We start from the raw sequence: 13,312 nt of genomic DNA on the forward strand, positions 1-13,312 counted from the left end.
TATGGGAAGAACGTAATGCAAGGTGGTGCTGCACAAGGAACATTAAACATGCCACCACGGAAATATGCCAAGACACACACACACACACACACACACACACACACACACACACACACACACACACACACACACACACACACACACACACACACACACTTGAGCAACATTTGCTACTGCTGTGTTCAATATTAACTACCCACAGGGTACTCTCTGCATGCGCAGTGACATATCAAATTCAATATCAAACTGTTCCCATGGCACACACACGACTAAACCATGTGGGGAGAGGTTGTCTGGTGAAACTTAACCCTGCCAAAGCTCCTCTAAACCTCCTCTCCTGCCACTGGGACGGCTCTGCCTCTGTGCTGATAAGGCTGATCCATTTCACCCCTCAGCTTAAATGAGATAGTCATCCTAGATCAGGCCTACTGCTGTGTGAGGCCTACAAACCCCATGGGCTTCTTTTTTTATCAGTGTGATGATGACAAGCGCTGATCTTCTCTGCTCCAAAGAAATAGTGGTCACTAGCAGCAGGTGCACGCAGACTAAAAGAAAGAGGTTTACTAGAACGGAGCTGCTGTGTCCTTTATTATTCCCTAACATCTTTTCACCTGGGAGAAGCAAGCCTGGCGTGTGCAGACAGGCATCCACTCAGAATAAATATGATCTAAATATGAGCAAGGACCTTCTGTCATACTGTACATATATTGGATGTGCACTTTATGATTAAGGGGGACATTCTCATACATGCACATGATAGAGTATGTGTTCTCATTTGGCGTTTTTCGGACAAGCCAACCACCAACAGTTCTGGGGATTGGGAGAGGAACAGAGGCCAGTGGGGAGCTCCCCAGAGACCGACATACCTTCAAGGGCTTTTTTTCTATTTGTGACGTAAGGCGCCGCTTGCTCACATCTCCAGCTGGGAGATCAGCAGGCGGCAAGTTTGGGTCTTCAGTTAATAAAGAAAAAAATGATTCGCTAATATGGTAGTGTCAGAGCAACATGTGGCATTTATAAATGTCAGCGTATCATTGTCAAATTGATTGTAATGGCTGGTATTATTATCATCACTAAAGAGCTGGTGTGTCTCAAAATTAGAACATTCCTTATAATTTCTCTATTAAGAGTTTAGCCTCACACACTGTGTGCAACATCTCACTCTGTATCTGTATTGAAGAATAAACAGCTAGTATTATATTAATCACATATGGATGCTGATGACTTTAACTTCAAATATTTACTCATTATCAGTGACCCAACACTGACATAATTGAAGTACAATAGTGGGCTGGTATGAAAACTACAATATTTAGTAAAGTACAGGTTGTCTCTGCAGATGTCTAATCTTTAAGGACAGTGTCTTAACCCTTTGAGACATTACTGTTTTTGAGAGGCGATTTTTCAAAAGAGATCCCTTGACCTCTAATCTCAAGATATGTGAATAAAATCTCTATGGGTACCCCTTTACAGACATTCCCATTTAATGACAATCCCATGCAAATTTGGGCAAAACTTATGCAGTTAGGTGTTCTTTTCACCTATTCTAAAAATGGTGGTTTTGAATATTTCTGCATACTGTGGTCCCTAAACAATCTTCACCCAATGTCAGCTGGGATCGGCTCCAGCCCCTCGCAACCCTGGATAGGATAAGTGGTTACGGATAATGAATGGATGGATGGATGGGTAAGACTGAAAAGCTGAGTGGATCCAATGAGCCCAATTGTACTAAGGTGTGATGATGTGTCACCATAGTAGCCATTGTATATAGTCAGTCCATTTTTTTGAAACTTGATGTCACTGTATAAAATGACCTGTTAATTGGAGCCTCATCATACTTTACAACTACAAACTAGAGACCTCGGGCATCCAGAAGATGTATGGATTTTCTTGGTATATATACACAGAGGCGCTCGCCATCCAATCACTGAAAAATGCAATTCTTGCAAAATTCTACAAATGTCAAAGGTTTTTGATACTGAATCACAACATGCTTTTTCTACAGTGTTCCTCAAGGTCTCATGTGGTATTTTGGAGGGATTTTTTATTATTTTTTAGGAATTCTTGAATGGCAATTGTTTTTTATTTTAGCACCAAATCTGTATAAAAAATGCTATATGTGTTATGAAACATAAGTGAGCATGGGAATCTCTATCATTTACAGTATTTCCATAATGCTATTTCAGCCCTTTTATACTTTCACAATTTATCTTAATCAATTACTGAATTAATATTTTTTTATTTCAGATTTATGTGAACAACTTGATGTACTGCTTAACTCCACCCTTAAATTAATCTTCCCAGCTTTCAGATGATGTCTTATCAGTTATATGATCCTCCCCTCCTACAAATGACAAAACGGGTCTATGTGGATTAATTAAGTACTGAATTGTGGAAGAAAATATAGATTATTTACTTAAGTAAAGGTACTAATACTAATACAGTGTAAAAATACAGTTACATGCCCTGCATTCAAAATGTTAAGGTTTGCAAGTAATATTGGAAAAATGTGCTGTTAAAAGTAAAAGTACTCATCATGCAGAGTCTACCCTGTAAGTGTTACATTGTGATAAGTTATCGGTTGTTACTACTCATAATTTGTTTGCTTAAGTATAAGCAACGTTATATTGTTGCAGCTGGAAAATATGGAGCAGATGTTTAATCAATAGTAATGTGTTATATAAGTAATACCATAGATATCATGCCTTGTAAGTAAACCCACACACCCACGCTGTTCTCATGTAGCGTTTGCCGCTATACCTACAAAAATAAATGAGCTGTAATTATCATAAGAACCTTTTGTATGACGATACGTTGACCTGTTAGGGCGGGGCAACTTTCCAATCATCATTCTTGGCGTATAGAGTTTGATTAAATCACGTATTTCCCAGCACAGCTTCACCCAGCTTCAACCAGACTAGAGGTCTACTCAGCCAGAGTAATTCATAACACCTGTGTGGGTGTGCTGGGCATTTAATCTGCAAAGTACCAGTATACATGTATCTCAAACTTGCACTACGGTACTTGGGTAAATATATAGTAACTTACCACGATTTATCTTGCCAATAATACAATGAGACAAGTTGACTCCTCAAGGGAAGCAGTATAAATGTATAAAATGACAAACGCATGATGCTTGTTCTAGGAGGTGGGAGGCCTGACAGCTGCGTTGGCAATTTTTTAGCAGTCCCATTTGATTCGCGCTTATTCCATGTTTCATCTCTTTTCTGTCACTCACTGAGGGCTGGAGTGTTCTTGTGGGCATCTTTCAATATCTGTCCCATCACGCTCTGCATGTTTCCCCCATTTTCAATCAACGAGAAACATTCAATATCAAAATATGCATTGGTTTTCCATCACATCCAAAGCATATCTCATGTTTCTCTTAAAAAGAGATTTCTAAAGCAATTACATGTGTTTTGTCCGTCTACCTTCAATGATGTACTACTCATTTTTTAACAACAAAAATATTAATATCTTCTTCATTTCTCCCCACTGAAATGAAATGTAATATGGTTTAGGGAAATGGTGTTGTGGTGCCGTAAAAATAGAGAACATTATGAGCTGTAAGACATCAGCAATTGTTGAGATGAGCAGAGCAAAATGACATGATTAGTGGAGGGCGCACTAAACATAATCAAGCAAAACACATCAAAGCCTTCTCTTTGCAACCTGCGACTGTCTTCATCTATGTCATTATCACAATCATTTAATATATATTTGTGCCTCTGTTTAGCTGCTGCCACATTGTTAATAAGCATGCATGAACATTTTTTCTTTCAGTTATTAATTTCATTTAATTGTTTTTTATTACCCCACCGTCTGTAATTCTGTAATTCTCAACATCCCAGATATCTATTTTCAACATTTAGCTGGACTTTTAGATCAGTAAATATTTAATATTACTACTACTACTACTACTACTACTACTACTACTAATAATAATAATAATAATAACAACAATAATACAAGGTTACAAGGTGAAAGCACCATATACTGACTTGTTATTCATCCATGCATCTATCTTTTTCCTGCTCTCTCTGCTGCGTCACAAAATAGCAGACTGTGATACACACTCTCGGTTGGTTGGTTGATTTATAATCAAATGTACTCACATGCACACACAACAACATAGACAGGGGTTGTCGTGACACAGTGATCAGGAGCAGCTAGTGTCTCATGATTGAATCCATGTCTCGGTGGTGGAGACGCTCTCAGCATTACTGGTCTCCATCCTTCCGTAAACTTGACATCAGCTGCTCTCTCTCTCTCTCTGTTAGTCTACAAAATGACTAATTCATAAATCCTGCTTAACAAGAACTATTCAGAGGTCCTCAACACTGTTTCTGAATCTACCTTAGCGCACACACAACCACCCGATACACAACCACTTGATGAGGTAAAGGATTATCCAGGTTAATGAGTAGATTTGCATAACCACTCATGCAGTGCCTGTGTGCATATCTCTGTGTGTCACTCTACAGATTATAATTTACTTGATGGAGTATTAACAAAATGTGTTAAAGTGCCTCAGGGCCATACAATCAAATGGTGATGATACAGTGCTTTTTAAATCAGAAATCAGTATGTTTTAGTCACGTTCGTCATTTTGTAATTGAGGTGAGTCCAAGCTTACTAAAACTGTTCCATGAAAAGAGCAAACTACAATCTACAAGCCACCTTTTACATCTACAGTAAAAAGTCTCTGACTCAAAGATACAGTGGATTTTAGACGGAGTATCCCTTTAGCGTGTTGTTGTTGTCATTACAGCAGTGCTAATGTTAGCATGTTCAGGCACTGTAACAGGATGTAGACTGTTAGCATTTAGCATTCAACTCAAAGCACAACTCAGCCTAAGTGCAGCTGAGGATGACAGCTTAGAATAATGGAAGTTGAGCCATATCTGTTAAAATAAAGCCTCAGATGAGTATGATCCTGATTTAGTTAACAACTCGGCCTTGTCTAACCTTCAGGCCAAACTTGACTGTTTTTTGCCCAAAGAATCAAAGATTTTTCATCAATCAAACTACTTAGTTGTCTTGTGTTTAATGAGTCTTTCAACTGTCTAGGTCTGCTTGTGGGCTACAGACTTTCAGTATTGTTGCCACAGCCATGCACTGTAATACAGAGTGCTTGTAAACAATTTATAAATGGCACAAATATACTATTTGTGTGTCTGCGTTGCTCAAAAGTATACGTGTTCATACCTTGCTACACGGCATTATCCAGTAGGCAACAGCCAGGAAGGGCAGACCTGCGGCGACCCCCAGCACTGTCCAGCACTTCACCCCGACAGACTGCTGCCTCAGACCGGGCAGGTTCTCGTACCAGATAGTCAGAAGCTGCTGCTGACAGTTAGGATGGGCAACGAACTGAAGGGAGAGACAGAGACAAGAAATTTAAATCAACGGGGAATAAAGGGAGAGGAGATGAGGATAACAACCATTTTCAGAGATGCAATACAAATTAGCTTTTCTCATCTTCATAAAACACATTTTTCAGATTTTTTAAGAGATCGCTTCAGGGGTCTGTAAAGTCTTTACGGCAGCAGCACATTGAGCAAACACCATGCCAGTCCAATGCTCCACTGACATGGCCCAGTGGTCACAGAAAGGATGAATGCAGCTTATTTGCCAGGCTTTAGAAAATTAATAAGGTTGAAAAATATACTTTATTCATGAGGAGGGCTTCTGGTGGTCAAGTAATTCCAAAGTAGCTGAGTGTGTCGGCTGCTTTTCAATTAGGGGCAGACCTATTGTGCATTCGTTATAATCAAAATATATTACTCACTACATGTTTGTATTCGCGGCTGCCCACTTGGCTTCATTTAGAAAGAAAATGTCAACAAGCAGGTTGTGAAATCAATTTACTATACACTATGCAAAAAGAAAGCAGGGAGCAAATAAGAGGCACTGAGTGTTTATACTAATTACTGAAGCATGTTTGCTTTATTAGATAAGGCTTGGTCTGGCATTTCAGCATCTGTTGCCGACTTTACTCCATGAAAGGAATAGAGATAAATGAAAGCCTCCACTGGTCTACTGAGGAAGGAGGGGATGGATGTTTTTGTCCCAGCTGGAGGAAGGATGTGGACAACAGAGCAATCGATGCTCAGTAGGAGGTTGACTAGTGAAACAATCAAACTCTAGCACTGTGACCAGACGTAATCTGAGCAACAGATTACGTCTGGTCACACCTGTTCTCCCTTGATTGTCGTCTCTTGTGTTTTATCCCTCCATCAATCCGTCCCACCTCTTCAACAATCAGCCTCGGCCAGAGAACATTTATCTGAGCTGACAACTGACATCCTCAGCACACGATGTGTGTGTGCGCCCTCAATCATTTCTACATTCAGAGGGAAACCACACACAGACATTAAACTCACCCCTGCACACTAAATCGTAGTTGACATAGTTTCCCACTGGTGTCCAGTGACCATGTCTATCAATCCAATGACCCGTGACATGAGCCCTGCCTGCGTCAAAGCTACATGCACTACACACAGTTGGGCTTCACCTGGTTGCCATGGCAATCTATCCCTCCCTCTCTCCCTGCCTCCGTGTAATTAGCTCCCTGAGTATTGGTCACGCTCTCCTGTACAGGATGAAAAACACAGCTCAAACAGGCTGTGTTCTGCCCAACACACACACACACACACACACACACACACACACACACACACACACACACACACACACACACACACACACACACACACACACACCCCACCATGCACACTCACACACACTTGGGATTTACCTTATTAGAGAAAACATGCAGCACATGAAGGTCAAACAGGCTGTGTGTGTGTGTGTGTGTGTTTGTGTGCGTGTGCGTGTGCGTGTGTCACAGAGTGTGAGTATGGTTGGGAGAAATGGGGAAAAGGCATTTGGTTTGACATTTAGTAAAAACACCTTTGCTCAGCAGGGATTAGCTCTTTGAAATAGAGGCCAGTTTGTTGTTTACATGGGGCACTCTGAGACTACAAGTACAGTAAATACACAACTTACTTACTGTACGTGCTCAAAAAGGCTCATAGACACAACCTTAGTTTCACACACACACACACACACACACACACACACACACACACGCGTAAAACACTGCAGTAAAACACACAGCACACATAATTCTTTTTTCATCCCCCTACAGTGCAGTATGACGTCTTTCTGTTTGCCTTCCTTTATAGGAGCTGTGAGCTACAGTAGCTGCAATGGATAAAGGACTCTTGGTGGGTGGATATGTTCTGTCAACAAGTCCTCATATCAAATCAACAAAATAGTTAGTTTGGCAATGCATTTCAAAACCTAATATTCTGAATACTTTCCTTGTCATGACGAGTACTCAGCTTGTGAAAAGAGTTCTATAATGTATTTGTGGCTTTGGAGGAGGTTGCCAATCTGAAAAAATAACCCATTATATCATACTGATATCATCAGGGTTATCTCGGCTTGCCTGAGCTTGAAGACAGTATAAACACATATAATCTCCTTAGCTGGTAAATCCTCATCACACACAAAAATGTCTGCCTAGTTTATAAGATCATGCATGATTGAGCTCCTCCTCCTCTGTCTGATTTCATCAACTTCAAAAAGCAGAGCTACTAGAGGTGCAGCAAAGGAGGACTGCACAAGCCCCAAACTGCTTTTAGGCTGTATCTTCTTCAGAGCATCACATCTATGGAATTCAATACCATAATCAATTTGAAAGCCCCATCATATCATTAATTTAAGTGAAGATTTCTATCCATATTTCTGTACTAATACTTTACTTGTATTTAGATTTTGTCCGCTCATGTGTATGCTTTTTACCACAAAGTAGTACTTCATTAACTACTGTAAATATTGTATTATTTTTGTTTCTCTTGGATGCAGGCAAAAGGACTGATGTAAACTAGCCTCTCAGCTAACTCGGGTACGTTTACATTTCTATAAATGTACCCGATATATAAAAATATTGTTTTTTTAAATGAAAAAAGCAATTCCTTCTTTGACAGTCTGTGATGGGTGAGGGTAAGAGGCTTATTCATGACCATTACAGCTGACAAGTGGCATTACATTTTTTTCTCCATTGTTTGTCATATTTTAGTTTCATTTTTTTTTTCTCACTTATTTGGCAAGGTGGTCCTCTGAAATGTTTTACCTAATATTATGTTAACTGCAACTGAAACTTCCACTACTTTGGTTTGGTTGGTCCATCAGGTCATTTTCGGTCATCCTACCTTCTTGACCTCGTACTTAATGGCCAGGATGACACGGCTGAGGCAGGGTCGGTTGTAGGCGCTTGGAGGGCACTGGTCCACGTCGCCATTCAGTATGGCCTCCACCTCCTCTGTGTTCCGACAAAGGTCCAACACACCCACCACAAAGTCCTTACACTGCATGGACAGCTTACGGTATTCATTCTGGCAGGGAGATCGAAAAAGAAGGAATAAAGGACAGAATTGAAGAGAAACTTGAGTTTAAACAAGTAAATAATTTCAACAATAGGTTTAAATGTAGAAATCTCTTGACCATTGCTACTTAAGGCTTGAAACCGCTTCTCCTGCCTTTTGTTTCTGGTCTGTCTGTCCGTGGGTCCTCACCTGTTGGAGCTTGGACACCTTTATTTCGGTTAATGTCTTGAGATATGTCAACGTCATTGAGACATTCATTCTCATTCGCAATTATAATATGGCTTGATTGTAAAAAAACTGAAAGGCTGATGCTGTGATTTGGTTCATGTTCATCAGTTTGGTGTATTTTTGACCTGAAGTCTAAAGCAGAGAGGTGGATTCAACGAATGAGGGAGTCGACTTCACATGCTTTAGTCAACGAATTCGATGTCAGTTTGACAAAAACAAAACAAAAAAACTGTAAAATTATCATTCTTACAGCAATCTTATTATCACATCTAACACATTATCAGCAACAGCAGTCATATGTTCAACAGAATTCATTTAAACCCCTCAAAAGCTGAAATAGGGTATCCATTCTGCTTTTGTTATGATCATTTTAAATGCTCACTTTAAATGCATTGCCTTCCTTCTGATTTTATGCAGTTTGAACTTGCATATAAAGAATGAATGGTAATGGATTTAATTTAAATACGATTACAAATATTGTGAGGTAACCACTCCATCTGAAAGCCCAAAAAGTAAAAGAATTGCCAACATTTTCAAAATTCACATTTGTGCAAACAGCCTTCTTCAGAATAATCAGTCACCTGGCATTTACACTCACTAGGACAGGTGTTCAAGGCCATCAACATCAGGCTCTACGAAGGCCTAACACATTATCAAGAACACAAGAAAACAACAAGCCCAAATCAAAACATTTATTTCGACTTATGACGACCAAAAGTTTGGGGTTATGAATAACAAAACTTTAATCTTTAAACTTTAAGTCTACTCCACAAGTTATTAAGCACCTCAATTGTTCGTAGACCCCCTTGTGTACACAAGATAATAACTTGATGGCACCAGATACAACATATTATCTTTCGTGACTCTGTATACTTCCTTATCCAAGTGTTGGGAATTGTTGGTTTTGCTGGTTTACTCTGCCCACTTTATTACAATTCACAATTCCTGTCAGGCCTTTCAACCCTCTCTCCTTCTAATCCTTCATTCATTGATCCAGCTTCAACTCTTTGCTCCTCTGTCTTCGCCCGCATAGTTCACTTCTCACCCTTCTTTCGTACACAACCTCCCTTCGCCATCCTGGCGTGTTCTGTTCCTCAGCATTTGGCCGAGCAGATAAGCAGTCAGCAAACTGGAGCTCTTAAAGTCCCCAAGGACTGAATCTCATTATGCCTTCACTGCCCTGTTTGTTCTGTGTTCAGTAATACTTCTAAAGTGTATTGATAATGCCTCGTTTTATACACTCTTTCTCCCAGGTCTCCGCAGTCAGTCATCAAATCAGCAATCAATGCGGGAAATTACCAGTTTTGGGGAGGTATGATAAAGTATGTATGCAAAGTAAGGGCAACACTTTCTATGATGCCAGTGTTTCCCCAACCCGCCTATCCTGAAAGAAACTAAATATTTGACCCACCTAGTTTATGAGCACTCGTTTCATTTCAGCTCAGTGTGAGAGTCTTTACTGCGTTCCCAGATAGCAGGGTTTTCTACACACAAACACACAGACTTCCATTGGCACTTTTGACCGCTCAGAGACAAACCATGCCGTGTTGATTTTCGTTCCAATTACCAGTTTTAGAGCACTGAGTCATGCCCGAGAGGGGCTACCTCCAGAGTCGGGCCAAAGCGCAACCGACTCGCCTATAAGCGAGTTGCAGTGATATCTTGCAGACCACGGCCAGCCCGTGACGAACCCCCTCCACTTCAAACAAGTGTGTGTTGCGAGTGAGCCTCAACTTGTGTCTGTGCAGGAGACCAGAGGAAGACGTTGTGTGTTCAACGGCCAGTACTTTTTGGAACTGAATCTTTGTGGTTTGAAGTTTAGTTTCTCTCCTGCGTCCCTGTTTATACTTTCAGATACCTGCTTTTATTTATCTGTAAAGAAGTTGTGAAGTTACTGCTGATGAAAACCCAACCTTTCTTAATTTGCCACTTCATAATAAAAGCTCTGAAAAAACTAAATATCTGGGGACTTTTATTGGGCCTTCGGCAGCCTATCCGCCCCCACAAAGCAGTCAACGCCCATTTCTATAATGCATTATAAACATACTTATGTGTTATAATAAACTGATAGCGCAATATATTATGTTTATGTTATACGCCTTCATAAATATCCATAATCCTTTATGACAATAATCACATTATGAAGCATTTTATGATGACTTCTAAGGTCAAGTATAATAAATCTTCATAATTGTTGGTCACTCACTTATTTAGTTTTTTGCAAGGATCATAGTGTATTATAACTCCCATAGTTGGAATACATTATAATCTTTTATAATGCATTATAATTACTGTTATAAAGCATGATAATGCTATAGTAAGTTATATAAGTAGTCATGGATATTTAAGAGTGCTTATAACTAATATTATACAGCGCTATAAGAAGATTATAAGAAATTATAAGTATGTTTAGAATTAATTTTAGACGGGCTACAAAAAAAAAAAGGACCAAAATATGTACTGCATTTTGGTGCACCTACTGACCTTGGACATCATTTGCATTCCTCCAGCGTTTGACCCTTTTATTGAGGGAGTTTCATTCTAGTAAGACTTGGACAGTATCTGTCTTGAATATAAAATAGTGTAATCAGTTTAGTGAAGTCACAGTGTGTTCGTAATCTTAAATACCAAACAGCTGCAATATATGTCATGCATTTTAAATGCTGGCCCTTTAGGCTTGGATTTATTATTGAAAACCTGCATGTTAGATAAAAGGCTCATCACTATCTGCAAATTAAAAAGTAAATTCTGGACATCAAGCATCTATTGGGCCTTTGGGGAGCTTGAAGGAGAAGGAGACATTTGGTGCATGTCACCTTTAGGCTGCTAAGTGAAAAAAATCAATAACAATCACATGACTGGGAAAGGAGAGCTTCAGGGTAGTGCATGTACAAGAATGTTTTCTTAATCATAGGAAATCATAAGACACACACATACAACACACACATGCAGCATATGTGAAAATCCAATCACAATTCAGGGTATGTGCTTTGTGCCTTGGGGGGGGCTGAGATAAAGGAAGGGGGAATGATTGTGAGATTGAAAATGGAGACTGAGCAGTGTGAAGCAGAGTGAGAATGGTTACAGATGAGGGAACTGGGAGGGACATGAGCCAAGCCTCAAACATGGAGAGGGAGAGAGATGTAAGATGGAGGGATGAGAAGAAGAGAGAGATAGAAAGAGTTTGTATTACTGCACTTCAGTGGACATTAACCACCAGTATAGCTGTTTTTCACTTTCTCTGTGGCCGTGTGTCTTAATTTAAACTAAATTAGACTAAAATGTCTATGACGCAAGAACAGAGTGAAATGTGATGTACAAAATTAAATGACACCCTTCTCCGCCTCTCTCTGTCTCTCCCAAGGGTATGAGAGTGTGGGTGTGTGCGCACGTGCGTGTGCATGTGTGTGTGTGTGTGTGTCCAGAGGCTCTTATGAGAAATTGATGGGCTGTCAAGAAAAGTAAGATGCTTTAAGATGCATTTTAAGCTTTTAGGGAGGTCCTGATACGCCTTAAGATAGTCCCCACTCTCCACATAAGCAGCCAACATGAATCACTATCACTACTCTCATCTCTGCACTCTGACTTTTGCAAGTGTGGGTGAGAAAGTGGTGTTAGTGTTTGCTTGCACTTGAGTGTGTGTACATGTGTATACATGTCTTTCTCTCTAAGTGGATACAAAAGCTCTGTCCCATACTGCAATCTGATGCTATATTTATACATTTAGCATGTCAACATTGTAAAATTAAGCAAAGAACCTTGACTGTGTTAGCAAGTTAGTATACTTTATTGCACTAATCTCAAAATACAGTGGAGGCAGAGGTTGTTGATTAATTGAAGGGGCAGTGAATTCTGTACCAAAATGAATGACAATCTGTCCAAAGGGTTGACCCGACAGAATGGACTGATGCCACTGCACACAAAGCATACCAGTATTCCTGGAGGAAGTACTTCATGCTCTCATCTGATTCTTACGTACATCTGTAGGCACAACCCACGAAAGAAAAGTTTGTATGGATACAAAAACAGAAGACCATAGGTATGTGTGGCTGACCGTGTATCATGCATTCATGTCCTTGTGAAACTCTCCAACTTCTAAAAGATTCTGGATTTAGAGCATTGATATAGAAGCAAACAACTAATTGCAATGTAAAGATATAGTGGAGTAATGTCTTCCTGAGCAGAGAATGAAGTCAATCCTCCTCTGTGTGAGTTTGAATCTGAGTTTCTCTGTGTTTTGTAAAGGTTGCCTGTGCCTGCATGTGAGTCTCTGTGTTGTGTCCGCTGGCTCATGATCACCTCTCTGCACTGCACTCAGACGGCGGTTGCAGCTGATGACACCATCCAGACCAACAGCGTCATCGCAGAAACGTAGCGCTCACTCTGGTCCCCCCTTAGGTAAACACCGTTAGCACTGTCAGCACTGTTGCCGCTGTTTGCACTGTTAGCTGCTAGCCGGCTCCACATTGAGAGCTGTGTGAAGGCAATAGATATGCTCTGAATTCTGTATAGAGAACCTCTAAAGTTGAGAGTTGGCAGGTAAATGTTGTTTCTTTCACAAACTATACTGTCAAACCAAGAACACAATTAGCAAACATTGCTTTGACAATAATTGAGAAAATGTGATCTATGTCCTAGTTTGATTTCCCTTTATGAAACAGGACTGTCTCAGGATATTGGCCCACTCT

At 40.1% G+C, this 13,312-nt stretch overlaps 1 protein-coding gene across 1 annotated transcript in view; it reads right to left on the minus strand.

Moving 5' to 3' along the window:
* The window catches only part of trpc7b (transient receptor potential cation channel, subfamily C, member 7b), a 48,502-nt gene that overhangs the window by 26,482 nt on the left and 8,708 nt on the right, over window positions 1-13,312 (minus strand). Inside the window, exons 3-4 of the mRNA XM_068714802.1 lie at window positions 8,223-8,405; window positions 5,209-5,373 (exon numbers count right to left, since the gene is read on the minus strand). Coding sequence (XP_068570903.1) covers window positions 5,209-5,373; window positions 8,223-8,405 — 348 coding nt within the window. The remainder of the gene's footprint in view (window positions 1-5,208; window positions 5,374-8,222; window positions 8,406-13,312) is intronic.

This window comes from Cebidichthys violaceus, unplaced genomic scaffold (genome assembly GCF_023349555.1).
Source record: "Cebidichthys violaceus isolate CVI_PGR_0920_01 unplaced genomic scaffold, fCebVio1.0.p SCAF_2, whole genome shotgun sequence".
Lineage (NCBI taxonomy): Eukaryota > Metazoa > Chordata > Actinopteri > Perciformes > Stichaeidae > Cebidichthys > Cebidichthys violaceus.